This window comes from Hirsutella rhossiliensis, assembly GCF_020360975.1.
Source record: "Hirsutella rhossiliensis strain HR02 chromosome Unknown scaffold00015, whole genome shotgun sequence".
NCBI classification, from domain to species: domain Eukaryota; kingdom Fungi; phylum Ascomycota; class Sordariomycetes; order Hypocreales; family Ophiocordycipitaceae; genus Hirsutella; species Hirsutella rhossiliensis.
Window position 1 is genome coordinate 1,861,970 of NW_025408681.1, and position 26,844 is coordinate 1,888,813.

Consider the following 26,844-nt stretch of genomic DNA (forward strand, 5'->3'; position numbering starts at 1 on the left):
GTATGTTTACTCTCGTGCTCAATATGGTACTGTCCGAGGTGCTCCCTGCATCTCCCGGCGAGTCCATGTGATTAAGATTAAATCCATAACGCCCGATGCCCTCCAAACTCCAGTCGTTCCATTCCCAAGTCATGTCACTTGCGCGACCGCTTCGACTTCGAGCCCGACGCGGCCCCGCTATCGGATCCCTTCCTCAGCTTGGCTGCGGCTTCCTGAAACGCTTCCTCCGAGGGCTCCTCTTCCAGCTGTCGCTTTTTGCTCTTGCGCCCCTTGGCACCAGTGGCCCCGTACTTCTCCGCCAGGTGATTCAAGAAGTTGGCCGACCGGTCTTGCTGCCTCTTCTGGATCAGCGCGGCCAGGTCACCCTCCGAGCTCCCCTTTGACTTGTTGCTCTTTTTGTTTCCGAAGAGTTTGTTGTGGACGCCGAGCTCCTTGGCGTAGTCTTCCGCTTCGGCCGCCTCGGCCTTGGCCACCTTCAGCCGGGCTGCGCGCTTCCTCTTCCTTTCTTTGGTGTACGCGGCAAAGGCGGGCACGTCGTCCTTCTCGATGGCTTCGTCAATAATGCGGCGGAATCGGGCATCGTCTTCCACCACGTTGCTGACCATGACCCTTTCATACACTTGATCCAAGTCTCCCTCGCATTCCTCAAAGGCGACCAAAAGGTCGTCCTTTTCCTCGTCCGAGCCCTTGTACTTTTTGGCAAACTTCCTGATTGCATCTGCCGATACCGAGTCCTTGTATTGTTCACGGTAAAAGTCGCTCCAGTTGAATCCTTCTGAGTCCACTATGGACTCTGCCGTTGAGCCCGTCGCGTCGTAACGTTTCCGTCTGGCTGGGTCGGAGAGCACCGCGTACGCAAAGGCGATGGATTGAAACGACTCATGTGCTGCGGCCTTTTGATGGTCCGGCACCTTGTCTGTGTCGGCCCAGTTAGCCAACGTCACGGTCGGCCGTCGTGTCACCACCGCCTACCAGGATGATTCTTGAGTGCAGCCTTGCGGTATGCGCTCTTGATCTGGTCCGCCGTGGCCGAGCGATCAAGTCCGAGCACCTCGTACGGCTCGACAGCGGGAGGCTCGCATTCGAAGCCGGCATCCTCGGCGTCTGACATCTTGGCGCGACCGTGGCGGCGTGGCGTGGGCCTCAAGACTGCGGCAGGGGAGCGAGGAGGGTAGTGTGATCGGACCACGCGTTAAGACGCGCCCTGGGCAGTGAGGGGGCAGCCAGAAAGCGCTGTTAGCAGACTACTTATTCATCAGCCAATCTCCCCGCACCGTACGGAGTACTGCGACTCGGCGAAAGCTGCGACGTAGCTCGCCAACGTCAGCGGACCCTCGGTCCAGTATTATGTAAGCGCCAGCGGTCGTTGGTTCCTCGCACACAAGCAACCAACCAACCAACCACAACATCGTATCTCCTTGTCTCACTTCTTCTGTCCTCGCCATGGGCGCCAGAACGGCTGATGATCACAGGGCGGCGATGCTGCAGGCTCTAGACTTGGCCAAGAATTCTCCTCCGAAACCAAGCAACTTCTGTGTCGGTGCCATCCTGGTTAGGCTTGATGACCATGGCATCGCTGCCAGTGGTTACACGCTCGAATGTCCCGGCAACACACACGCAGAAGAGTGCTGCCTGCTCAAGCTGGCGGCGCAACACTCCACTACAGAAGAGGGCCTCGCGGGGGTGATGAAGAGCCCTCATGCCCTCTATACCACCATGGAGCCATGCTTCAAGCGTCTTAGCGGCAAGATGTCGTGCGTCGACAGGATCCGGCGCCAAAGCGCGTGGATAAAGGAGGTGTATATCGGAGTCTGCGAGCCGGAAACCTTTGTCGGCCAGAACCCCGGCCGTCAGATGCTCGAGGAGGACGGCATTCACGTTCACCATGTTCTAAGCCTCGAAGAGGCCATTCTGGCCGTTGCAACCGCTGGTCACATCTCGAGTTGACTCGGCCCCTGACGGCCTGACAACGCTTTGGTTTCCCGTGCTCCGGGCTGCCTAGGTTGCGGGGAAAATGAGGCGTCAGCGCTTACGGAGTACTGGTAATTATGCAAGACAAGGGCGTACCGTTCTCACCATAAGACATACGAGTTGACTAGACGCCCTGTTTGCTTCTTTTCATGTAGCGAATGTCATCAGCCATGCCAGGAGGTGGGGGAATCCAAGTTGGATTTTTGGCGGTTTTCCTTCAGCCCGCGCCTGGGTGTCTCGCGCGGACAGACGCGGGCTGTCGTCTTCGCCCCTTGTCGGCATCATTGGACCAAGCGCCAAGATATTTATGCAGCGTGATCTCTGTCCGCTTCCCGTCCGGCCTCGTGGCGTGTAAAACCATCAATCAATGACCGCCTGATAGCTTTCCGGGGTTGAAGCCGCTGCCGTTCTTTTCCCTCGACTACAAAAGCGTGATTGCGCCCCCTTTCTAGAACTGTCAAGCGTTAAATCCTCAGCAGTGTGCCTCCGTCATCATGTTTGAGCGGCCAGTTGTCGCCTTCGAGCCTGGGCAGGGCTTCAGCCTGGTGGGCGCCGATATATTCGTCGACCGAGAAGAGCTTGAAGGCATCCACATAGCTGCCCGAAATCTTGCCAAAGACTTCGCCAAAGTTACCGGAGCCACAAGCGGCAACGAAAAAGTGGCAGGTCCAAGCCCGGTTCGTGTATCCAAATCGTGCATCATCATCGGAACCGTCTCCCGGTCGCCTACGATCAAGAAGTTGCAAGACAACAAAACTTTCGATACTAGCCAGGTCGACGGTAAATGGGAGTCATGGATGACCACGAGCGTGACCAACCCAAAGGAGGGTTACGACAACGGTCTTGTAATTGTTGGCAGCGACATGAGAGGCGCAATATTCGGCACCTACTCTCTCTCCGAGCAGATTGGTGTTTCACCGTAAGTTCCCACAGGACCGATAGCAAAGTCTACGTCTCACTCGGCGCAGTTGGCACTGGTGGGCAGATGTGCCTCCCAAAAAGCATGGGTCAATATATGCCCTGCCGGTTGCGACCTTTAACGGTGAGCCCAGTGTCAAATATCGCGGCATCTTCATCAACGATGAGTCACCCGGCATGGATTCGTGGGCCCAAGAGAAGTTTGGACCCAAGTTCGACTCGATCTTGTACCACTACGTCTTCGAGCTCTTGTTGAGGCTCAAGGCCAACTTCATGTGGCCCGCCATGTGGCGAGGTTACCCCTATCCGGGACGGTCTTTCTTCGTAGATGACCCCAAGAACCAGGCGCTCGCCGATACGTATGGAATAGTTATAGGGACCTCACACCATGAGCCTATGCAGAGGGCCGCCAGTGAGTGGACTTCTACCCAGCCAGATGGAACTTGGGACTGGGACAGGAACCGGGAGAAGGTGACGCGGTACTTTGAAGAGGGCGTCGAAAGGGCGAGGCCCTACCAGTCGTACGTGACGTTAGGCATGAGAGGTGATGGCGACGCGCCGATCAACGGAAGAGATCCGCAGAGGATACTAAAGGAGGTGCTGGAAACGCAGAGAAATATCATCAAGAAGACGTACGGGAGCGAGGACGGGGTCACGCGTACGAGCTCTGTTGCCCTGCCTTGGCGGTCCAAGCTTACTCTGTCGCAGAACTGATGGCCCTCTATAACGAAGTGCAGGGGCTTTATGACGGCGGGCTTCAGCTGCCCGGCGACGATGTGACGATTCTCTTTGCAGACGACAACTTTGGGTCGCTTCGTCGGCTTCCCAACGAAGACGAGGCAAAGAGATCCGGTGGCTCTGGAGTGGGTGATGCTTTTCTTCTTCCGAGTCTCAGCAGCGCTGACCTTTGCGCAGTATTACTATCACTTTCAGTACACTGGCTACCCGCGGTGCTATAGATGGATTAACAGCAACACCTTGGTGGGTGCGCATGAAGCTTTCTGCGACGCATGGCGCTAACGGCCACGGCAGGGCAAGGCATGGCATCAGCTGCAGCTGGCCTATGCTCGAGGCTCCAACCGCCTGTGGGTTTTCAACGTGGGCGATCTCAAGCCCATCGAGGTTCCGATGAGTTTCGCCTTTGATCTAGCTTGGAACGTCAAGTCTATCAGTGCCAACTCCTTCAACGACTACTTCAGGCATCTAGCTACGCGGGAGTTTGGCGAAAAGCACGCGGCAGGCATCGCCAAGGCTTGGTATGACTTTGATCGTCTGGTCGCCCTTCGGAAACAGGACCACATTGACCCGAACACGTTTCTTCTTCTCAAGCATCACGAGGCGGATACCGTCGTCGGACGCTGGAGTCGACTGGAGAAGGATGCGGCGCAGATATACTCTCAGCTCAATGACGAGCAAAAGTCGGCCTTTTTCCAACTGGTCCTTCATCCGATCAGGGCATCGCATCTCTGCACTCTGTTGCGCGTGACCCAGTATCGAAACCAGCTGTTCGCGAAACAGCGTCGGAACACGACCAATACGCTCTTCTACCGGTGTCTGAAACTCCTCGACGATGACCATGCCCTGACCCAAGAGTATCATGCCATCTCCAATGGCAAATGGAACCACTATCTTCGACAGCCTCATTACGGGTATGGGCCCACCGGTGGGCAGCCATATCGCAACATGATTGATGGGCTCTGCTATGTTCAGACGAGAGAGGACTCAAACCCGAGTGTCGGGCAGATGGGAATTGCGGTTGAAGGGATCGAGGGCGTCCATCCCGGTCACATCAACGAGGACTCGGACAGAACTCATCCGTCGCGCAAATGGCTCGAGCCCGGCGTCACGCTGCCATTCATTACGCCCTACGGGCCTCAGACTCGGTACTTTGAGGTCTTTCACCAGGGCACCAAGGCCTTTGACTGGACTGCCAAGCCACAGTATGACTGGATCAAACTTTCACGGCACCAGGGGCACCTAGAACCCAGCGATGACGACACGAGGGTGATTGTCACCGTTGACTGGTCTGCCGTGCCTCCGTTGTTTGACGAAATGACATACATTGAGATTATCGGCACCCTCGACGGCTATGAGAAGGTACACTTGACGGTTCGAAGCAGCCGAGTGCCAGACGGCTTCACCGGCTTCGTCGAGACAAGCGGCCACCTGGCCATCGACGCGGGTAACTGGGTAAGGGCGCCCTACATTCATCTGCCGACGCTTGGTCGCCCGCTGGCCGGGTCTGTGACACTGCCCAACGACACAGACTTTGGCAGAGCCGACGAGCTGCCGTTCCTGCGCTATCCGGTTTACGTGTTTTCGCAGCGCGACAACGCCAACTTGGAGCTGCAATTCAACATGACGCTGGAGACGGATCCCAAAAGCCGGATGGAGTACGATGTGCGGTGGGACGACGGAGCGGTACAGAAGCACCGACTCACTGAGGATGATCCTGGAAACGGCAACGGCCTGCCCAGGGACTGGAACCGAGCGGTGATGGACTGCGTCTGGAGAAAGAATCACAATCTTGGTCTCGTGCGCGCGGGCGAACACTTGTTGGAGATACGGTTCCGCAAGGCCAACATGATCCTGGAGAAGCTGGTGCTGGATCTCGGCGACCTGCGGTCCACGTATCTGGGGCCGCCGCAAAGCGATGTGAAGGGCGAGAGGGGCGGCTCGACGGACGTCGGCATCGAGGACAAATTGAGGCTGAAGCTGGCGATGGAGACTTCTGCGGAACAAGGTAGGGAGGAGTAGGGGTATTGAAGTCGAGGATACTTTGGTCACTCGTTGCAGCCGACGATTTCTGTATCACACACTCATGCACTCTGGGCAAGCCAAACGCGTCTCTTGCCATTGGGCTTGGCTTTGTTTCTCTCTCGGGCTGTGCGATGTGGACACAACCTGCCATTGAGCGGTAAGCCATGGGACAACCACTGATCTGTTGATGGCCTCAACAGCTGGCGGCGCAGCAACGGCAAGAAGTCTTTATTTGTAACAACAGAATGAGAGTGTAAGTATGATATTATATATACTGCTCTTAATTTATAGTCTATTTATAGCCTCTTAGATTGACTAAATAGTTTTACTGTAACCAACCTGATAATGCAATGTTCTATCTGTTTCCAGCAGCCTTCGTTTGCTTGACTTTCCATTACACGGAGCTTGGCTGCCTCTATCTTCTGCTTTCGACAGAGTGTCTGGAGTTCCGTCATTTCTTGACGATCGCGCTGCGTCATGCTTCTTCATAATCGTCGCTTTTGACATTGGTCGGGACAGCTGTTTGGGACTCGGGCTTGGCCCAGCCACTGCTCACAGGTCCTGCGATCACTGCGTCGCAGACTTCCGTCGCATATGTCGACTTTCTCGCGCCGGGGCATCCTGGGATAAAGACTGGTCTTGTCCTTGGTGTTTGCCAGAGATCTAACTGCGTCCCTAAAGAATTTATCATGGGTTTCGTCCGCGAGCCTGGATTGGAGCTCTAGAAAAGCCGCCAAAAGGTCTCTTTCGTGCGCGTCGTCGACGTGCTGGAAATTGACGAGGTAGTCCCACTGGTGCCAGAAGACCTCGTACTTCTTCCTGGCTGGTTACCACGAAGTGTCCCAGACAAGTGTTGTCGGCTTGGATGCCGTACCTATTCATTGGGGTCGCCGATCTCATCCTACTCCATTTTCAACAGCAGGGATCATCGCTCTGTCGCTTGTATCTTCAGCGCCGTTGAAGAACTATAGATGCAGGACACAGGCGGAGAGGCTGTGGACCACTCGTCTCCCAGCAGTCACCTTTCCGGATCCCTCCGATTGTTGGAAGCGCTCCCCAGGTGTCGGGTTTGGTGATGTCGATGCACACGTTGCGTAATGTCAAGTCATCTGCGGCTTTCGCGTGTCACGAATGATGTCCCCGAAGAGATTAATATCTGCCACCCTTCAGAACGATCCCCTATCAGTACTGCTCAAAGTGGCGTATCGCGCACGGAGAGGCGGGCTCGTGAGAGGCTGACTCGAGGGGCCACTTCATTACGACTTAAATAAGGGACTTAATTCTAACCATGATGAATCGGGCAGGGTAACAGGGCCAAGATTAAGGGCTCTTCATTACGGTCTGAATGAGGCGACCGTAATGAAGAGCAGGGAAAGACAGACTAACAGCGGTCACCTACTCTTGGACCCAGGGGGTGTCGACAAAGACCCCCTCTCATCATAGACATACTTCAGGCAGAGCTGCAAGACGCGAGCAGCGATCGGGCTGATACCCAAGACCTACCGCGCCTGCTGTACAGCCGCGATCAGCGTAGGGACGACCGGGTCGAGCCGGACCATGGCCCATGAATAGTCGAGAGCGCCGAAATTCGAGTTCTCCTCCATGGTCTGAGGGTGCTTGAGGCCGACAATAGGCAGCAGCCTGTAGCTCTTTGCGGCGTTGGTGGCCTCGGTCTCTGTGCGCCTAAGGCGTCCGTGTCGGAGCTGACGTAGAGCTCCGAATATTCCCTTCCGGTAGCTGGAAAAATTGAGCTTCGCCGCTTGGGTGTCTTGGCCGGCCGTTTTCCCGCTGGGGCATGGTCATAACCAAGTCCTTGTTAGATGGTGTTCATCAAGACTTCAATCATCGTGTGTCCCAAGTCAGGGAAAGAGTGTATAACGTGGATGGACACTGTAGACAAAGAGAAGGGTCTACGACTTGGGTATTCATCGTGAAGGGGCTGCTGATGCGTTGTTGATGTCGTCTCCCGGTGGGGCTTTTCTGAAGATGTGAGGAGTGGACGGGGTTTTTATCCTTCAGGAGATGTTGGGTGCTTCTAGTGAGGCGGTGCCTGCTTCAGTGATTCAGAGGTGTCTGCTGTAGTTAATTAGGCGGAGGGGCAGGTGGGGCCATCTGCAGGGATGCACTCCGTAGTCGTCGGCAGTGCTGCAGGAGCTCTTCCTTGAACAGTACGTACCTCGACCTTCACAGCAGCGGGCAACGGCAAGCAGGGGTCGGGCGGGTGGCGTTTGAATACCTAGGCTAAGTATCTGTAGTACTGTTACCTACAGGTAGTGTAGGTAAATTCGGTACGTACTTAGGTGGCGAATCAAGAACGATGAATACATGGGTTAAACGGGAGAGGCGCGTAATTAGCAGCAAAGCAGAAGCACAGCAAAGCAGAAGCACAGCAAACAGCGCCCCCTTCCCACCCTGCGGAGTGCGTCCCGTTTTATTGGAATGGCCCTGCGTGCGTGTGCGTGTGTGTGTGGCACATCGTCGACTGCCGACGTCAAACGCTGTCGCCCGCCTTGGCATTTCGTCGGGAAACCAACCGCGCATCATACATAATAGGTAATTAGGCGCTGGCCGCCGTCAAAGTGAAAGGGAGCGGGTCATAAAGAAGCTTAGCGGAGCAGAGCATCATGGTTGTCCAGCCTCGTGTGGGATAAGGAAGTGCAGTGACAGTACAGTACAGTGCATTTGCGTGCGCACGCCGTGACTTACCTGGTTGGAGTTTGTTCAAAACTTGCGGCACTTGTTGAGCGGTCAGGCGGCAGTTCACAGTCCCCGGCACGGAGTAGGTACCTCGGTACCTCGACCTGCAACAGTCGGCCCGCCCCATTCCGATGAATCTCCCCCCTTTGTGGACAACGGTTCGGAAGACAGCGACGTCGACCCGCAGTTTGAAGGCGAGGCTGCGTTTGCGCTTTTGCTGTTTCAACTCCGAGCCGCCTTCTGCCCTGTTCTCAGTCCCTTACGCGAACGGCGGGCGAATGATGTTGAGAGCCCTGCGGGAGGCCATCCAGCGTGCGTGAACAAAGCCCGTCGGTGCCCTCGCCAGTCGCCATTAAAAGACGCCGCCTTGGACACCTTGCCCTCTTTCTCCTCCATCATTCTTCCTCTGCTCTGCTCGCCTCTCTCCTCTTTCACTCAAATACCCCGGACCCGGCGCTCTTCTCCACATCGCCCCCGAGCAGCAAACCTCTAGCCTTAACAGCGGACGCTCTCCGACTCACTCTCCACCTGTGCTTGCCTCGCACACGTCCCTCCTCTTCACGCCGTGAAGCCGTGACTGGACTGAGCAGCCTTGAGCCTCTCCCACCCCTGCCCTTCACAAACCTGCGCAAACAGCTCTTACTTTGCTTGCTCACGGCCACACCGCTCGTCCCCTTCACTCTACGCATGAGTACACATATATAAACACCCAAGGCCTCGCCATTTCTTGCAATACCCTGCCTCTCTCAACAGCCGTTGCTCGACTTGTCTTTACGTTAACACCAATCTTGAGATAGATTTACCACTTGCAATGTCAGATCGCGGCGCTCGGGGCGGCCGTGGAGCCGGCGGCGGTGGACGCGGCCGCGGCGGAGACCGGGGCGGCTACTCTGACCGCGGTCGAGGTGGATATGGAGATCGCGGCCGCGGCGGTTATGACCGCGGCGGTCAAGGTGACCGAGGCCGAGGTGGCTATCGCGGTCGCGGGGATGGTGGCGACCGCGGTGGACGCGGAGGTGGCTTCCGCGGCGGCCGTGGAGGCCGGCCTCGCGACACCACGACAGAGTTGGCATATAAGTATGTTTCCCCGTCTCCGGCATTCCTTGACACTCAGTCCACTGACAAGACGCGTCACGCTCGCAGCGTCAACGGATCCTTCCCGCAGCCCGACGCTGCTATAACCAACCTGGAGGACCGCCTCATCAAGGGCCAGGCTTCCTCCGCCGCCGGCTTGGCCTCGCAGATGGCAAAGGCCGACATTCGAGGCCCTCCGCTCCAGGCTAGGTCGACGGATGTGTTTCCCTTGCGGCCGGCCTTTGGCACAAACGGTCAGGCCGTCACCCTATGGGCCAATTACTTCAACGTCAACGTCAAGCCCACGGTGCTGTACAAGTACCACTTTGAGTTTGTCCATGTTGAAACCGAGAGCACCTCTGAGAAGCCGTCTAAGCCGTCCAAGCCCCAGAGCAAGGAGGTCAAGGGCCGTAAGCTCTATTTCGCCGTCCGCGAGCTGCTCGCCACTCTCAAGGCAGCCGACAAGACCCTTGTCCTCGCGACCGAGTACAAGAGCCAGCTCGTCTCGCTCCAGAAGCTCAAGCTAGCCGAGAACCCCGTCCGCTTCCGCCTGCCCGTTGAGACGAGTGCCGACAAGTGGGATGTCATTGATGCCACCATCCACGGCCCGACCGAGGCCCCCCTCGACGCCCTGCTCAATTACGTTGCCACCATGAACGAGGCCCCAAGCGATGGCATCTTCCCCAAGCATCCCGACGTCGTCGACGCCCTCAACGTCGTCCTCGGCCACGGCCCGCGTTCCAAGCTGCACGACATCTCGGCCGTTGGCAGCGCCCGCTTTTTCCCCTTTGGCAGAGACGAGGCCGCAACAAATCTCTTCCAGGACTTTCACCAGCTTATCGCCGCCCGCGGCTTCTTCCAGTCGGCCCGCCTTGGCACCGGTCGGCTGCTTCTGAATGCCAATGTCAGCCATGGCGTCTTCCGCGCCTCGGGCAAGCTCGCCGACCTCTTTGACAGGTTCCAGATCCAACCGACACAGGCCTTCAATAACCAGGCCATGAGAAAGGTCAAGGCCTTTGCCAAGTTCATGCCCAGGACGCGCGTCTGGGTCGACATGATGCTGTCTAATGGCGAGGAGGTCCGCAGGACAAAGTCCATTCACGGCATCGTAAGCCAGTCCGAGCTGTCTCGCCAGACGCCCTCGGACAGCAAGCCCCTCAAGTTTGCCCCTAACTACGAGTACCCCGGGCCCAAGCAGGTCCAGTTTTTCCTGAATGATGGCAAAGGAGCGGGTCGCTACATTTCTGTCTTTGACTATTTTAAGACGAGTGAGTCTTGCCCCAACTCCTCCCACATCTATGCCCCGTTCTGTTATCCCTGAAGAATGTTGGCCATCGCAAACTGACGCCTGCCTGCAGAGTACAAGAGGACGCTCAAGGACTATCCGCTGGTCAACCTGGGTCGCGCAGACAAGCCCACGCTCTTCCCCGCCGAGGTCATCGAGATCCAGCCGGGCCAGTCGGTCAAGGCCCGGCTTACCATGAACGAGACGACGGCCATGCTGGATGTGGCGTGCCGCTCCCCGTATGCCAATGCCATGTCCATCAGCGCCGATGGCCGCAAGACGCTCGGACTGGACGACGAGGGACTCAACCGCTTCGGCCTCTCGGTCGACAAGAGCCTCCTCACAGTCCGAGGCCGTGTCCTCAACGTGCCTATGATCAGCTATCTAAACAACCAGCAGAAGCGGGCCGACGTGCCGCCTGTCAATGGCAGCTGGAATATGAGGAACGTGCGGGTTGTCAAGCCCGGAGCCATGATTGAGCGCTGGACCTTTCTCAACGTCATGAAGAGGAGCGATAGCCCTATCATCGAGGTCCCTGTCATGAAGGACTTTGCCAAGTTCCTGGGCAGCAGTATGGGCATTAGGATTAAGGATACGCCCGTGGTGCCGGGCGATGGCAAGATGTTCACGAGCTGGGACCGAGCTATGAGCGACGGGCTCGAAAACTTTTTCCAGTGGGCCAAGAATAACCGGATCCAGTACGTTTTCTTTGTCTTGACGGAAAAGGACAGCCAGGGCCTCTACTCGAAGATCAAGAGCCTAGGCGACTGCACCTTTGGCATCCATACCGGCGTCGTCACATCCAAGCACCTGCTCAAGCCCAACAACTTCATGTACTACGCCAACGTGGGCCTTAAGGTCAACCTTAAAGCCGGCGGCGTCAACCACCGACTCCGCGACGACGTGGGGCTGCTCAAGGAGGGCAAAACCATGGTGGCTGGCTACGACGTGACGCACCCGACCAACATGACGACGGGGCGGGAGGCGCGGGAGGCGCCTAGCCTGGTCGGGCTCGTGGCGAGCGTCGACAAGGACCTGGCGCAGTGGCCCGCCGTGTCGTGGGAGCAGCCGTCGAAGCAGGAGATGCTGAGCGGGCAGCTCGTCGACGCCTTCAAGTCGCGGCTGGAGCTGTGGCAGCGGCACAACCAGGGCCATTTCCCGGACAATATTGTCATCTTCCGCGACGGCGTGTCCGAGGGCCAGTTCTCCCAGGTGCTCGAGCAGGAGCTGCCGTCGATCCGGCAGGCGTGCCGCGCCAAGTACCCGGCCAAGGCGTCGCCGCCGCGGCTGACGATTGTCGTCTCGGTCAAGCGCCACCAGACACGCTTCTTCCCCACGAGCAATGAGTCCATGTCCGACTCGGGCAACATCCGCAACGGCACCGTCGTCGACCGCGGCGTCACGCAGGCGCGGTACTGGGACTTCTTCCTTACCGCCCACCACGCGCTCAAGGGCACCGCGCGCCCGGCCCACTACACCGTCATCCTCGACGAGATCTTCCGCCAAAAGTACAAGTCCGCCGCCGCCAACGAGCTCGAGCGCCTCACCCACGAGCTGTGCTACCTGTACGGCCGCGCCACAAAGGCCGTCAGCATCTGCCCGCCCGCCTACTACGCCGACATTGTGTGCGAGCGCGCCCGCGCCCATCGGCCCGAGATCTTCGAGGCCAGCGACACCGACAGCGTCTCCACCGGCGGCAAGGCCTCTCCCGCCGCGAGCCGCCAGGTCCACGAGTCACTCAAGGACACCATGTACTACATTTAGGCCGATGCCAAGGCGCTTTCCGAGTTTGACCCTGGCTTCCTTCTTGCTGTTTCTTTTTTAAGAACACAATTGGACAAGGGCGAGTTCGAAACTGATGGCGGGTTAGGAATTTCCTGTGCTGGGCCGGCTCTGGAGTCGTCTCTAGGATTCTTGGGCGGCAGACGATGGATCTTTATTTTTTATTTTTCAATCTTGCTGTTTTGTCTTTGTCGCCGACGCGCGAAACGCTCGCTCGGGTTCGTCATGGACAGCCCCGGTAAAGGATTGGATGCTCAGTCGCGGGAGTGGGCGAGCACAGTCGTGGACAGGCCTGCATCAGGGAGTATCTAATCAGCACCGGTGAGAATATGTGTTCTGCGGACATCATAGCGCAAAGAAAGTTAGGTTTTTATGCTCCATGGCCCAAGCGTTGGTGACTGGCGAGAGCTCAACAGTGACTAAAAATGTGCTTCCTATATTTTGGCCCCCGTCCTGCCTGTGTTTCTATCCGCCACGCCTAAGCGCCTCTTGTACTCATCGCTCACCATGACCTTGTCGGCCAGGGGCTTCTTAGCCCACTCGTCGTAGCGCCGCTCCTCAGCCCACCACCGGTCCAGCTCCGTCTTGGCCCACGCGGCCGCCTCGGCGGCGCAGAAGAGGGGCGCCTCCATGGGGATGAGATGGCCGTAGTCCGGGTGAACAACCTCCTTGACGCGGCCTGCGCGGACGCCACCGCTGCCGCCGGGCCCGCTTCCCGTGAGGGCCACCCTGTCGCCGCAAATGTCGGGCGCCGCCGACGCGCTCTTGGCGCCGATGATGTAGAGGGTGCCGGGCCGAACATTCGGCAAACGAGCCATTGTAGCGGCGCCCTCGGCGCGGTAGAACGGGTGGGAGCAGCGGTGGCCGGGGCCGGTGTCGAGATCGGGCGCCAGCTCCGGGTTGACGAGGATGGTGCCCTTGGCGTCGTAGGCGGGCCAGCTTGGGCGCATGTAGGTGAAGACTTCCTGGTGCTTGGACGTGGCCAGCGTCACCTCGCCGTCGACATCCTCGTTGCCCGACACGGGCCGGATGCCGTGCTCGATCCACCTGTCGAGGACCCTGGGATCCCAGGCTTGGTAAAAGCCGCTGCGCCTGAAAGCGTCGGCGGCGGCCTTGCGCGAGGGCCACACGTCGCGACGGTGGATGCTCAGGGCGGCAGGGCCCTGGACAAGGTACTCGGGGCTGGAGTCGAAGTGGCCAATGACGGGGTCGAGGAGGACGAGGCCGTTGAAGAAGCGTGGGTGCATCAGGGCGACATTGACGAGGGCGTTGGCCCCGAACGAGTGGCCGATGGCGAAGAGGGGGCGTGGCATGCGGAAGGTGTTGATGACTTGGACCATGTCGCGGGCATAGTCGAACCACGACGCTGGGAGGCTCGTCAGTAGGAAGCACATACTGTGATGCGAAAGACAAAGGGGGATTCCGAGACGTACGGTCATTACCCAGCTTCCCTTGGTTGAGGACACCGCTCCGGCCTTGCCACGCACCGTCACTGATCCAGATGGAGCGGATTCGCACCCCCCTCCGCTCCGCCTCGCGCCAGAAGTCATCCCATAACGGTTCGTAGAGCTCCTAAGGCGGTTCAAAAACACATGAGTTTCTTGTCTCCCACCAAGCAATCCCCGGAGGCGACTCAACCTTTGGGAAGCCATTGCCGTGGGCTCCAATGATGGTCAGGTCGCCCTTCTGCGGACTGGGATTGTCCCGGGGAACGTATTGCTTGACGTGCAGCAGCAGCTTCTCGTCCTGCGACTGGGCCGTGGCGCGCGGGTACTCCCTGATGTGCGAGGCGTCGATGAAGTGCTCGACGATGTTGAAGATGGCCGACGACATGGTTGCCGTCGAAGGGCTTGTCGTGGTGGGGGGACACGGAGGTTCGAGAGGAAGATGTGTCCGGCCTGACAAATGTTCAAGACATAAGCTCAGGGGGGAGATGTGTCAGTGATATGTACGGGTTGGATGAGAGAGGTGCGCATCGGCAAGACATGTCGATGGAGGCGTACAGTAGATGAAGAGAGCTGTAGAGGGTGGGGGGTTGGTGGATGTCACCGCGGGCCTCGGCCGGCCCAGCGGTCGGCCCCCGGGCAGTCAAGCCAAAGTTCCTACCCTGGACCCTGGACCCTGGGGCTACCCGACACACAACTCAACTCTCCCCTGTAAAAATTCTGTCCCCTGGAGGGCTGTTAGCGGCTTGCTAGCTGGGGCCAGATTTGCAGGCGACCCGACCGCGCTTCAGCTGCGGGGTCCATCGTGACCCTAACAACACAGAGGAAGACCTTAGGAGAGTTCATATTCCTCTGCGAAGCCGGTCTCGACAACACGTCCACTCGGACCTCATGGCTCTCTTCGGAACCAAGGAGCTGTGGGTATTGGAAGGTCCGCCCTTCTAAACAACGGTGGCCGGTCGCGGAGGTTTTCTCCCTGAAGGCAAGCTGCGCGACAGCCTCTGATTCCTTCTGAGGTTTTCCTGCCGCCGCTCCTCGCTATTTCCATCGCTTGGTTACTGGAGCATGGACTGCGACAGCAGCCTTAGCAAAGGGCGAGAGAATTCTGACCGGAAAAACCAAGGGTTGACCATTGTGGCGATTGCCACGCGCCTGGAAGTCCCGCTGACGGGAGACAGGCTTCGACAAGGAGCGCCAAAGAGCCTATGAAATGCTGGATGGACATCTGGGAGGACTGGCCGCGGGGGCCCTGGTGGGTGGCCTTTCGGTGGCAGGAATTCTAGATAGTCTAGCTCAGCACGTCCTGTGCCCCGTCTCGGGGACCTGAGCGGCCTAAAGGCCGCTGGACGAAAAATACAACACACACACCCGACACACAACTTATTGGGTGCCGGAAACCCACGCGAGCAAACCTTCCACTTCTCGAGAGCCTCTTCTCAAAGTTGCTCAATCAAGGCCGCAAGCACATCGCGGACTCGACCATGCTCCGCTCGCCCCGTCCAACATGTCGACGCCCAAGGTGATTCTAATGGCCGGCGCGCCACCGCCCTCGGCCCTTGACGACATGTCCTCATGCACCGTCACCCGATTCGACGAGCCCTTCCACACCCTCCTCCGCTTGCCCAACGACTCATTTTCTTCCGATGCAGACGGCGACATCCCCTCGCAGCCGACCCATGTTGCTTGGCGCTCCATCCCGCTTGCCCGCAGTCTGACGATGCTCAGCCAGCGCCACGACGCTCTCGACGCCTCCCTGCACGCCAGTCCCGACTTGTTCACCACCGCCGATGTCTCAGACCCCCTGCTTTCTCGGGACGACACGAGTGCAGAGGACGCGTGGACGCAGTTTTGTGAGCACTCTCTGGCTCAGCACCATCCCTCTTCCCAGCCGCTCGACGACAGCGTGGCCGTCGACGACGAGACCGCCCTCTCAGCCAATCTCAGCTCCGTTATGCCCGCGGACCCGGTCCCCCTCCACCTGTCCGACCTAGAGGACGTTCCACGGGCCAAACGAATCGTCGCCCTCCAACCACAGACCGTCTCTCTCAACCTCATCGTCGGCGTCATATCTATAGCCCAGCCCCGTTCAGTCACCACACGCTGGGGCCAGAGGCTCTCGCTCGTTGAGCTGCTTGTCGGCGATAATAGCGCCACCGGCTTCGCCGTTACCTTTTGGCTCTCCGCCAGCCAGGCCGAGGAGAGCAGCGTCGTCCGGCTTCGGCGCCAGGATGTTGTCCTCATGGAGAACGTCGCCTTGCACGTCTTTCGGGGCAAGGTCTACGGGCAGAGCCTGCGCAGGGGACTGACCAGAGTCAACCTCCTGTGGAGGAGCGACGGCACCGGCCATTACTCAACCCGGCGACTGGACAGGGAGAACGCGGCCAAGCATCCGCAACAGGAGAAAGCGCGGTTGGTCAAGGACTGGGTCCTTCATTTCGTCGGGCGAGATCCGGTGAGCACAACAAGAAAGCCACGCAAATCGTGGGACAACCCTCCCGATGATACGCAATGACCGAGATAGGTCTTCTTATTGTCAACTGGAAGAGTGGATTTCTTGGACCCCGGAAACTTGGTCATGATCGTGCAACACGAGCCGTGGCAGGCAACATGGATATCCTCAGCTGTGCACCGACGCCTGCACCGACGCCTTTTATATCTTGGATATGAACAATACTTCTACGCCATCACGGCAGCCGCCGTCGCCTTCTTCTTGTGGCCATCGGGGCCCTTCTTGACAGACTTCCACTCGAGGCAGAGGACGGCGAGAAGCGCACATCCGGCGCAGGCAACGGAGATGTAAAAGGTGTGGCGCAAGCCCGTCATGTACGCCCTGAGGACCGAGTCGAGGGCATCAAGGCGGCCCATCTGGGCGAGGACGTTTTTGATCTCGGAGGCGCCGCTGTTGATGAAGACGCGGCCGTCGATGCCGTTGTCGGCCACCCGGAGACCGTCGATGAGGCCGTTTTGGAAGAGCGTCTGCGCGACAGCGATGAAGACGGCGCCGCCGAGGGCCTGGAAGAACTGGACGCAGGCGGTGCCGACGGGTACCATTTCCTGGGGCAAGACGGTCTGCACGACGAGCACCCCGATCTGGAAGCCGGCGCCGATGCCGAGGCCGGCGAGGACCTGGTAGCCAAACCACTCACGCAACGGGGTGTCGACGTCGAAGGTGCTGATCATGCCAGCGCCGACGGTAAACAGAATCTGACAGGGGATAGCGACGATGCTGTAATAACCGATTGCTGTGATTAAGCCCCCAGCCATTACAGATATGATAACTGTGGCTAACAGGAGTGGAAGGATTTTGATCCCTGCTTGTACGGCACTGACGCCTTGTATGGCTTGAAAATAAAGCGCTGTGACCGTTAGCCGTTGCCCTTCACTCGGCCGGCGGTCGCAGAGCTGGACTCACAAATGTAATAGACGAGAGGGAAGAAAGCGGCGCCAAAGAAAAAGGCAAAGATCATGGCGCTGAGGACGTTTCGGTTGGCGAAGAGGCGAGGCGGCAAGGTGCCCCTGTCGCCTTGCCAAAACTGGATGGCGATGAAGACGGCGATCAAAAGGCCGAAGCCGACAAAGAGGCCGATGATGCGCGAGTTTGCCCAAGGGTAATCGGCGCCGCCCCACTGCAGGGCGAGCAGCAGGCAGACAATGGCGGGGAGGAAGATGGCGGTGCCGGGAATGTCGAGCTGGCGGATGCGGGTCGTGAAGGAATGGCCCTCGGTTTCGGCCGTGTTCCGGCTGACGCGGACGAAGAAGAAGACGATGAGCATTGCGAGGCCGCCGATGGGCAGGTTGATGTAAAAGCACCAGCGCCAGGTGACTTTCTCGGTGAAAACACCTCCGAGCAGTGGCCCAGCGACGGAGGCGATGCCCCACATGCCGCCGATGAGGCCGAAGACGAGCGGGCGCTTCTCCAGAGGCACTGCGGCAGGGCGGGTCAGCAACTCCAAGGCTTGGCGCCAGAGGCCATTGAGGACGGGTAATAGGGCTGTGCGTACTGGTCAAGGAGAGGACGACAATGGAGCCAGAGAAGATGCCGGCCGTTCCAATCTAGGGAGACGGAGGCTGGGTCAGCACAGCCGGGGAACAGCGTGGGGAGAGTCTCACTCCAGCAATGGCGCGGCCGACGATGAAGGCGGTCGAGGTCGGGGCAACGGCGCAGACCAAGCTGCCAAGCTCGAAGATGAGGACGGCGGCGAGGTAGACGAGCTTTACGTTGAAGAGTTTGTAGATGGCGCCGTACATGGGCTGCAGAGCTGTCGTGGTCAAAAGGTAGGCGGAGCCATACCATCCCTGCGGTGAATCGGGTGACGACGTGTCAGCCGAGAGAGAGTGCGAGGCAAGGCGAGGGAGCTCACAATGTCCTTGACGCTCAGAAAGTGGGCCGTGATGGCGCCGAGGGCCGGGGCGATGATGGTCTGGTCGAGGGCGACGAGGAAGACGGCCATGCAGAGAGCGGCGATGATGAGGATGAGGGTGAGGCCCGTGGGGTAATTGGGGGAGCCATGGTCCTCGTCGTTGCCTTGACCGAGGCCGCCATGGTCTTCTTGGACCCCTGGCTTTTCCTCGTCGGCGGCGAGTTGAGGCTTGGCTGGGTAGGCGACGGCGGATCCGCTCTCGGTCTGGTCCGTGGAGACGCGCTCGCTCGACAGGTTTGCCGTCATTGGAGGGACGAGGGCCAGGAAGCTGGTGGTTAACCGAAGGGCCGTCGTTTCCGGTGCGTGAAGATGCTTCTGTTTCGGACGACGTTGGGTTCAGTCAGGTGAGATTAGGTGGAGGGCTAAAGCCAACGGCCGGGGAAGGTGCTTGAAGCGCAACTGCCAACTGGTCGAGCTGTGTGACTCACCCGCCAACCGAGAAGTAGAAGCGTCAACTCTGGCCAGGAAAGCAAGGGATTAATGAGGTAAAGCGAGCGGGAAGGAGGGAAGGAACAGTCGAGGACGAAGCGTCGAGAGCAGCAACATGCACAGAAGCCCAGGCCGGGGAGGATGCGAGCGGACCGAATTGAAGAACGGCTTGGCCAAGGGAGAGAATGCTGTATCTTGTGTTTTTTCGGCCAGCCCGGCAGGCAGGCAAAGCAGGCAGGCAAAGCAGGCAGGCAAAGCAGGAGACCGACGGAGAGGCTAACCAGCTTGGTTCGTCAATGTCCAAGCTTTTTTCCCTCTCGGGCGGACGCTACCAGGCCCAACCAAGGCCGAGATGATGGATGGTAAGGTTTAATATGTCAATGTCATGGTTGTCAAGTACAGGCAGCAGAGTTGGGGTCCAAGCACCAGGGTCGTCACGGTCACGGTTCACGGAGATGCTTGCTTTGCTGTCACCCACTCTCTCTGCCGCTGCACTTCTTCTGGGCCGAGGCCGCATGGGCTTCGGAAATGCGAGCAACTATGCTATACATGCGCACATATGCCCCGCCGCCTTTGTGGGTGACACGTTGACTCATCGACTCGTCTCAAAGGGCAACGTGCAAAGAAGAAATGAAAGAAAAGAAAAGGAGACGTTTCTCGCGATCGAGGCACGGCTCTGGGGGGGGAGGGAGGAGGCTTCATGTGCCAAGTACGGATGTCGGAGACTACGTTGTGGAGCGCGGGCTTGAGCGTTGTCCGATGTCCGAGGTGTGGGGGAGGAGGCATCCACCACCATGTCCTCGTGGGGGTGGAAATGGCCGACCAAGGTCCGCAGAAGCAGCCGGCGAAGAGCTCCTCTCATGCAAGTACGGGCCAAAGTTTTGTATAAGTATATCGACAAGTGTCATTACACATTTCCACTGAACTGTAAACGTCACCATCATCCTCGCCTGCTCCCCAATCAAGCCTGTTGCTTGGCCTGCTTGTGGAAAGCTCCCTCACCCATCGTCCGGGCCGTCCAACGTGTCAGCCGTCGCCAGGTGCTCCTGGTTGACTTAGAGGTTGAACTTGTTGCTGTGCCCGGGGGACTTGCCGTGGTGCTTGCCGCCAGTGACGCCGAGGCTGTCAGTGAGCTCCCCGGCGCCGAGCGCGTCCGTGAGCTCGTTGACTTTGAGCTTGCCCGTGAGCTTCGAGACTTTGAGCTTGTTCAAGACTTTGTCGAGCTTGAGCTTGCTTGTAGTCTTGAGAAGACCGCTCTTCTTCAGAATCTTCTCCAACAACTTCTTCTTCTCCTTGTGGTCCTTGCCGAATTTGTCGAATTTGAGCTCGCCGTCCTTGTTGAGAAGGCCCTTGTTCTTCAGCAACTTCTTCAACTTCTTCTCCTTATCGGCCTTGGAATGCCCTGGCTTCTCGCCCTTTCCGCCCTTGTGCTCAGACTTTTCCTTGTGCCCAGGCTTTTCCTTGTGCTCTCCCGCCTCCTCCTTGTGCTCTTTCGCCTCTTCCTTGCGTTCTTTCGCCTCTTCCTTGTGTTCTTTCGCCTCTTCCTTGTGTTCTTTCGCCTCCTTCTTGCCAGCATCAGGCTTGGGCTCCTCACCCTTCTTGCCAGCCTCGGGCTTGGGCTCCTCAGGCTTCTTCTCCCCCGCCTTCTCCTGGCGTTTCTCTGCCGTCGCCTCCTCTTCGTCCTCCAGGCGGGCATGGAGTGGGTGCTTGGGCTTGTGCCTGTGCTTCCTGGCCATGGATCGCCTGCTTGGCATCTTCCAGAGAGATTCGGCGTCGGCCCCCTCCTCTTCCGAGCCCATCTGTGTAAATTTACCCGTCTGGCTCAGGGCCTTTGCGGCACCCTGCTCGATGTCGTCGCGTTTCTGTCGAGATTCCTCATCAGCCACAACGAGGGCGTTCTGGATCATCTCGGACAGCTCCGCAGTGCGGTCACGACGCTCCATATCCTTGGCGAGCTGGTTTGTGTGCTTGTACATGCTCATGCCCTGTTCGTTGGACTGCGTCGGCGCCGCGATGGCCCCGTTGGTGAGGCACATCGCAATGGCTGCGGCTGTACGGTACTTCATCTTGACAGCTGTGGGGGGGTTGGCAACTATGGCAGAGAGGGCGACAGAGCAAACAGTGCTGCAGATTGGGACGAAAGAGGCGCTGGCGGGGAGAATGATTTGTTGGACAAGACGGGCGACTGGGCCTCACATCTTTATAGTCGTCGTCGTTGTTGGGGAGTGTTCCAAGCCACATACCCCCTCTCCCCCAGTGGAACAGGCATCCCACAGAGGTCGTCCCACAGCTATCAGCATGCCAAAGCCCACGGTCCCGACGCGGAGAGCAAGAGTTTGCCATGCCAGAAGGCTTGCGGCGGCGCGGCGGGACAATCAAGCAAGCAGGCATGCTGAATAAGTCACCTAGCATACTTATGGCAAAGGCATCATGCCGACTTGCCCAGGTCAGACATGGGAGGAATGCCGTGGCGACGAGGCTGCCAGTCAACCGGCGTTCCTGGTGGCAGGGAAACACCTGGTCTTCGACACCTGTCGCCGAGACAGGAACTTTTTCGAGACAACGCGGCACGGGGGCGCCGCTGACGAGGGGCGGTCGTCTCTGGAAATTCCAGCAGGGCAGCGGTTGTGGCCGCCTGTCGCAGGCACACGGCCCTCGGTCAACAAACAACTCGTTGCTTGGTATTTCGGAATTTCGGAAACTCTCGGCTGCGGGAAGCCTCGAAGGAGTTCTCGTCGACTCGTCGAGCTCCTTGCTACAATTGACAGTTTGACACTGCCAAGTGCCGAGGGCGCCCTCCTTCAGGCCGTCGTCTGGTGCCTCGTCCTTTTCCAGCCCGGTTGGCGTGTGTGCGAGGACAGAGTTTCCGGTCCGTTGTTAGCCTCTTGACGCCACATGGGAGCCGGTTGGAGCTGTTGTCGTGCTTTTCCAATTACCCGCCACGCGGATGTCTCATCCATCACGTGACTGGCTCATCCTGTCCGTCAACGGCTTCAGGGCTTCAACTATAGACCGACAATAGTCCAATACAACAGGGAGCGGTTGCGCTTGATGATGATCCCGTGTGTTGCTCCATGAGCTATCGCCGCCGTTGCAGATCCCGCTTCTCCGTGTCTTAGGCACGACAGGACAACTCAACAGTGGGCTTTCTCTCTTCATGCTAGCTCCTCCAGATTTGAGGGATCGACGGCCGAGGCTATCTGCTCAAGATTTCAACAACGAGCCCATCCCCACAGCCCGCGACGTCCCAAGCCAACATGGGGAAAATGCGTCCCGTCTATACCGCTTTGACGATTCAACCGACCTCTTCTCCCCGGTAATCGTCTTGGCAAACCGCAACAGACGACTCTTCCTTCCACTACCGGCCACGCTCTCCTTGCTCATCCATCCGACTGCTCCTCCGTCGCCGGCGCTTCGTCGTCACTCATTGCCGATTCATCTCCCGGCACCCAGACCAGCAGTCCGTCCTTGTCAATCTTCATCCCCTCCGTGGGTATTATGCGTAGAGTCTTTTGAAAGTATTTGTCTCGAACCACGAGTCCGGGCCGTAGGAATGCGCCTCGGACCAATGGTAACAGTCGGTACCTCGTCGCCCGCCGAGACAGCGGCAGCAGATGTATCGTCGTCTGTTTTGCCCCCGAAAATGCAAACGTGTCGCTCGGTTCCATCGTCAGGCCAAACGTCAGGAAGTGGTGCGACGAGTTCTCAATCGTAATGTCCAGATACATGAGGCTCGGCCACGTTTCTCGCGTCTCGTAGACGACCGACGCAAGCACCCGTGGCTCTGCGCCGAGGACCAGGTACTGACCCACAGGCAGCCTTGTCGTGTTCACAGGGCTGTCTGCACCTGTCTTCTTTCGTCTCCATTTGATGAGCAAGGCCGCATCGATTGCGACCGGATGCCTGTCGTCGAGGCTGAGCTTCTGCGCCACGAGATGAAATTGTGCTTCGGCCATCGTCCTCGGCGCCGCCACGATCCCGTCTTCTGGCACCTGCGGCCTCCCGATGATGTGGCAACGCGCGCTGCCAACAGGCGGGGAGACCACCGTGTCCATCTCCAGGACACACAAATCTTCCAGTGCAAACGACGCGTAGTGGCATACCAGGCACCACTGTTGAGCGAGGCCTCTGGCCGCAACCGAGGCCGGGTCTTCTTCCCGTGAATCCTCCAGTCCCGCGTCGTCGAACAGGCTTGGCCATGGTTCCGGATGAACCCGCGGAACCAGATCGTAGTTGGCCTCGAAAGGAGTGACGATGCTCAGCTGCACAGGTAGCGCCTGCGTGATTGGCGTCGCTGCATCTGACTCGAGGTGGTACGACGCCCGCAGCTGTACATCGTGAAGACATGGGGCGTCTACTGCGTCGATGCGAACCACGAGGCCGCGTGAAGACCCGTTTTTAATGACGCCGAGCGGTATGCCTGTTATCCAGGACTCCTCTTGGCCGCACTCTGCGTTGCGCTCCTCGCCTTCGACCAGAACCTGGAAACTCGGATGATACTCCCCAGACAGGTGAACGTCCAACTTGACACCGGCCGGCTCGTCCTCGTCGTTGTGGAGGTCGACATTCAGCTCCACCACCTCGTCTGTGTAGTATTGGAGGAGCTGGCCCGGTATACTGATCTGCATCTTGGGCGGGCGAGGCTGCACATGCAGAACACGTGCATTCGAGCGCGGCTTGCGAGGCGCCCCTGAGCCAGCGCTATACCATCCCACCACAGCATCTGTTTCTCGGAATCCCAGGGTATAGCTCATATCATATGCCTCGCTTTCGTAGAACAGTGTCACGGATGACGCTTCCGCGTTACCAGCCTCCCGCAGTGGAACGGCCACTTCCAACACCCGCCTCTGACCCGGCTTCAAGGTCAAGTCGGATCGACCTCTGAGTTGTGACGGCAATTCGTCTTCGGAAGCTTCCGAAAATTCCTCGTCCAATGTTAAAGTGTCGATACACATGTTCGAGCCCGAAGGGTCCGCAGAGGTTTTTGATACCCCGTGTTCGATGATGATGGGCTTGAGGCTTCCTGTGAACTCTACTCGTAAAGAGGAAAAAGTCACAGGCTCAGAGCTCGCCAAAGCCTCGGAGAAAATTGACACTTGCGCTGTACTCTTCTCCCCTGCCTTGCCTTCCTTATTTCGGAACACGAAGCTGGCCGAAACAAACGACGACGCCGAATCGGTGGACAGGCCGACGACAGGCTTCGAGCTGGCCGAGACCCCTTCGAGAGACTTGCTCAGGTCGTAGTGCCAATGGCGTCGCCGCGTGTACTCTGGAGTAAAGGCCCTTGTTAGTAGACCAGGGCATACGAAGAGCTTCACACACTTACTGCGGTGCATCAGTCCCCAATCAATAGCGACCACCAGATCCGCACTCCCCGTCTCTACAGCGGCCTTTCTCAGCAGCCAGCTGAGGTCTTCAGAAGCATCGACCCAGCCTTCAGACCGAAACGACATGTCGTCCCACAACGGTCGAAGTACGGCAACAACATCCTCCCAAGCAGAAACCAGCGTCATTTCCCTTGCGCATTCTAGTGAAACCTCGGCGGCCAATCGAAACTGTTTGCGGGCCTGAAACTGTGTCCGGGCAGCAATGAGGCAATCGATTATGAGCTGGGCGTGGTTGACGCCCTGGCTGGCGATTGGGACTTCTCGGTATGGGGCGGGGCACATGTACGTGTCGTACATGTGCGCCTTGCTGGCGACGAGCGAGGCCGGTGAAGAGTCCGGCGCGCCTCGGTCCTCTTCGGGTATCATGCGCGCCAGTCTTCGCCGAGCGGCTGTATGACGTGCCGCCATTCGGTACCAGTATCCGGTATGGTGTAGGAGTTCCCAGGGCTTCAAGCGCTCGCCCAAGACAGCCTTCTCTGGCTGTAGGAACAGCGTCGTGGCCAAAGGTCCCAGTCCAGGAACCTCGACCTTTTCAATCAGATGAGCCATAACCATGGCCCACCTCGCCTCCCACGCCTGCCATCCGTAGTTGTCGGTCCCCCTTCCTCGACGATCAACAAAGTCGCCAATGCGGTCCCGATGGCTTTGCCACCTCCTGACGGCCAGGGTCGTGTGTCCCATCCAGAACTGGATCCTGAGGCAGCGAATGGAAATGACATCTGACAACAGGCGGGCTTCGTTCCAGCGGGGGCTCCAGCTGGGAATGATGTCGAGGACATCTTGTCCCAGCAGGATTTCATATGCTTGCTCAAACGATCGAATCGCTGGGTCCATTTCCTGGCGGAACTCGGCGAACACGGCGGCTTTGAAATCGTATCGGAAGTTCCAGTCCGGCAGTGACAGAGTCCGTGACGTACCCGTAGTGGGCGGGACTGTGGGCTGCGGAGCTATCCCGCGGGACCGCTTTTTCCTAGCATGCCGTCCTAAATCTCGATAATACTCAACAGCTGTGCTGTACAGCACAGAGAGGATGTTGTCCACAGATCGCTTCAGCTCAGCCGGCGAGTCCTGCGCTGGGATGTAGAATATTGATTTCGGGTCCAGCGCCGTGCCCCTCCGGATGCTCTCGAGACGCTCTTGTATCCCTCCTGGCGGAGTCGAGGAGCCACCGGCCTCGCCGAGTAGAATCACCGCCACCCGTGTCTTGTACCCGGATCTTGCCAGCGCGCCCTTGGTGTCGTTGATATCTGCTTTGAGTCGATTATCGTTTCCCAGTGTGTAGAAGCAAGCGTATATAGCGGGAATCAGCTCTTGGTGCTTCCTGATCCACTGAGCATCGACCAAGCCATCGGGATACAAGGCGGACCCGGAAGAGAGAGGCGAGAAGGGTGAGTGCAGTACTGGCGACGATGGAGGCGGTTCCACGGACTCTGGGAGCCGAGCTCTCCTGAGAGGAAGGCTGAGAGTCTGTGAAGGATCTTAGCGCGGACCAGCCTTCTCCCTGCTCGGGAATAACGTACTCGGCCAACGGTCTTGATGCGGAATCGGTACGGTTCTTGTCGTGAGACGCCGGTCCACGACGTGCCGTGGGCGTCGAGCTGCGTAAAGTGCTTTTCCAGAAATTCTGCGGCTTCTTCGTCCACCGGCGGGTAGTCTGACCGGAGCAAGAGCCCCTGGCCCTCGGGCTGGGCCTGGGGCTGCAGCTCGGGCGCCTTGGAGCTCAGGCCGGATACGACGAGGAACGGGACATTGTGGTCCAGACAGCCTGCGGGATATCCATCCATGGTGGCGGCGCAGGCCGCCGGCTGGGTCGAAACAGACTCCTTGGCGGGTCGCGGTGTATTTGAAGCTTGAAGGTGGAGGATTAGCCCACACCAGACTGCCCCTCCAGGAAGACGGCCTCACCATGCGGTCACTAGCGCCCAGCGCGTCCAACGATGGTCTACTCGGTGGCCGATATTTCAAACTGTGCTTTGATCATCGGATTGCGGCTCATTTTGCAAGAAACGCGACGCATCTGGAAGTCTTTCTAATTCAGAACTTCCGAGGTCCGCCTTGCCGTGTGGGGGCGATCTCGGTCGTCCAAGAAGCGCGCCCTCGTCGGATCGGATCAACACCCTCCGACGGCGCCGGAAATTTCGCCCACGGCCCCGACACAACTACAGCCGCGGAATCAAGACAACACTCGCGTCCGGACCCTCGGTGCAATCACAATCGTCCGTCTTCCCACCCGATTTGCGCAGAGACCGAGTGCTCGCCATGAGGCCGACGCATGCCCTCTCTGTTGGGCGCTACCGCCACCTCAAGCTCACCACCAAAGATGTCGGCAAGGGCTTCTACAAGGGCAACCGAACAGGGTCCATGGGTAGCCACAACAAGTACGGAGGATACCTGATTGACTGGAACAAGGTTCGCACGTATGTCGTGCCCAACCTGAAGGATTTCAAGGCACGTGTTCCGATGCCCTAGTCGCGCGTGCTAGGGTCGCAACTAACATTGAGGACGCAGCTCACGCCCTTTGTGACCCGACAAATCAAGGAGAACTCGGGAGACTACAAGGGTCTCTCGAAGGGCCCCAGGGATCCATTCTTCTATGTTGAGCAATGGAAGAGATACAATGGCGTTGATTGAGCGATTTAGATGCAAGGCGATTGCAGGTACTTTGTACGAGAGGG

General features: G+C 58.5%; 10 protein-coding genes across 10 annotated transcripts; 5 read left to right on the forward strand and 5 right to left on the reverse strand.

The window, feature by feature from the left end:
* Positions 1-134: 134 nt before the first annotated feature.
* On the reverse strand, positions 135-1,111 carry HRG_10453 (dnaJ domain-containing protein; the record flags this gene model as incomplete). The annotated part of the gene is made up of 2 exons (XM_044868924.1): positions 135-916; positions 973-1,111. The coding sequence occupies 2 exons, from the start codon at positions 1,109-1,111 to the stop codon at positions 135-137; spliced, it is 921 nt and encodes a 306-aa protein (XP_044716279.1).
* A 332-nt stretch (positions 1,112-1,443) lies between these two features.
* On the forward strand, positions 1,444-1,947 carry HRG_10454 (cytidine and deoxycytidylate deaminase zinc-binding domain-containing protein; the record flags this gene model as incomplete). The annotated part of the gene is made up of 1 exon (XM_044868925.1): positions 1,444-1,947. One exon carries the CDS (start codon positions 1,444-1,446, stop codon positions 1,945-1,947), a length of 504 nt encoding a protein of 167 aa, XP_044716280.1.
* Positions 1,948-2,465: 518 nt separating this feature from the next.
* On the forward strand, positions 2,466-5,646 carry HRG_10455 (glycosyl hydrolase family protein; the record flags this gene model as incomplete). The annotated part of the gene is made up of 6 exons (XM_044868926.1): positions 2,466-2,890; positions 2,940-3,184; positions 3,260-3,547; positions 3,598-3,752; positions 3,805-3,870; positions 3,922-5,646. The coding sequence occupies 6 exons, from the start codon at positions 2,466-2,468 to the stop codon at positions 5,644-5,646; spliced, it is 2,904 nt and encodes a 967-aa protein (XP_044716281.1).
* Positions 5,647-9,157: 3,511 nt separating this feature from the next.
* On the forward strand, positions 9,158-12,469 carry HRG_10456 (piwi domain-containing protein; the record flags this gene model as incomplete). The annotated part of the gene is made up of 7 exons (XM_044868927.1): positions 9,158-9,299; positions 9,363-9,423; positions 9,490-9,754; positions 9,812-9,830; positions 9,879-10,324; positions 10,385-10,688; positions 10,779-12,469. 7 exons carry the CDS (start codon positions 9,158-9,160, stop codon positions 12,467-12,469), a joined length of 2,928 nt encoding a protein of 975 aa, XP_044716282.1.
* Positions 12,470-12,921: 452 nt separating this feature from the next.
* HRG_10457 (alpha/beta hydrolase family domain-containing protein) lies at positions 12,922-14,320 on the reverse strand (the record flags this gene model as incomplete). The annotated part of the gene is made up of 3 exons (XM_044868928.1): positions 12,922-13,853; positions 13,921-14,059; positions 14,126-14,320. The coding sequence occupies 3 exons, from the start codon at positions 14,318-14,320 to the stop codon at positions 12,922-12,924; spliced, it is 1,266 nt and encodes a 421-aa protein (XP_044716283.1).
* Positions 14,321-15,436: 1,116 nt separating this feature from the next.
* HRG_10458 (Nucleic acid-binding, OB-fold protein) lies at positions 15,437-16,444 on the forward strand (the record flags this gene model as incomplete). The annotated part of the gene is made up of 1 exon (XM_044868929.1): positions 15,437-16,444. One exon carries the CDS (start codon positions 15,437-15,439, stop codon positions 16,442-16,444), a length of 1,008 nt encoding a protein of 335 aa, XP_044716284.1.
* A 164-nt stretch (positions 16,445-16,608) lies between these two features.
* On the reverse strand, positions 16,609-18,599 carry HRG_10459 (major facilitator superfamily domain-containing protein; the record flags this gene model as incomplete). The annotated part of the gene is made up of 6 exons (XM_044868930.1): positions 16,609-17,136; positions 17,200-17,288; positions 17,345-17,857; positions 17,934-17,985; positions 18,043-18,228; positions 18,294-18,599. The coding sequence occupies 6 exons, from the start codon at positions 18,597-18,599 to the stop codon at positions 16,609-16,611; spliced, it is 1,674 nt and encodes a 557-aa protein (XP_044716285.1).
* A 1,238-nt stretch (positions 18,600-19,837) lies between these two features.
* HRG_10460 (uncharacterized protein) lies at positions 19,838-20,848 on the reverse strand (the record flags this gene model as incomplete). Its single annotated transcript, XM_044868931.1, has 1 exon — positions 19,838-20,848. One exon carries the CDS (start codon positions 20,846-20,848, stop codon positions 19,838-19,840), a length of 1,011 nt encoding a protein of 336 aa, XP_044716286.1.
* Positions 20,849-22,162: 1,314 nt separating this feature from the next.
* Positions 22,163-25,953, reverse strand: HRG_10461 (gryzun, putative trafficking through golgi domain-containing protein; the record flags this gene model as incomplete). Its single annotated transcript, XM_044868932.1, has 3 exons — positions 22,163-24,051; positions 24,109-25,636; positions 25,690-25,953. The coding sequence occupies 3 exons, from the start codon at positions 25,951-25,953 to the stop codon at positions 22,163-22,165; spliced, it is 3,681 nt and encodes a 1,226-aa protein (XP_044716287.1).
* Positions 25,954-26,428: 475 nt separating this feature from the next.
* Positions 26,429-26,800, forward strand: HRG_10462 (mitochondrial ribosomal protein; the record flags this gene model as incomplete). Its single annotated transcript, XM_044868933.1, has 2 exons — positions 26,429-26,617; positions 26,678-26,800. The coding sequence occupies 2 exons, from the start codon at positions 26,429-26,431 to the stop codon at positions 26,798-26,800; spliced, it is 312 nt and encodes a 103-aa protein (XP_044716288.1).
* Positions 26,801-26,844: the final 44 nt, after the last annotated feature.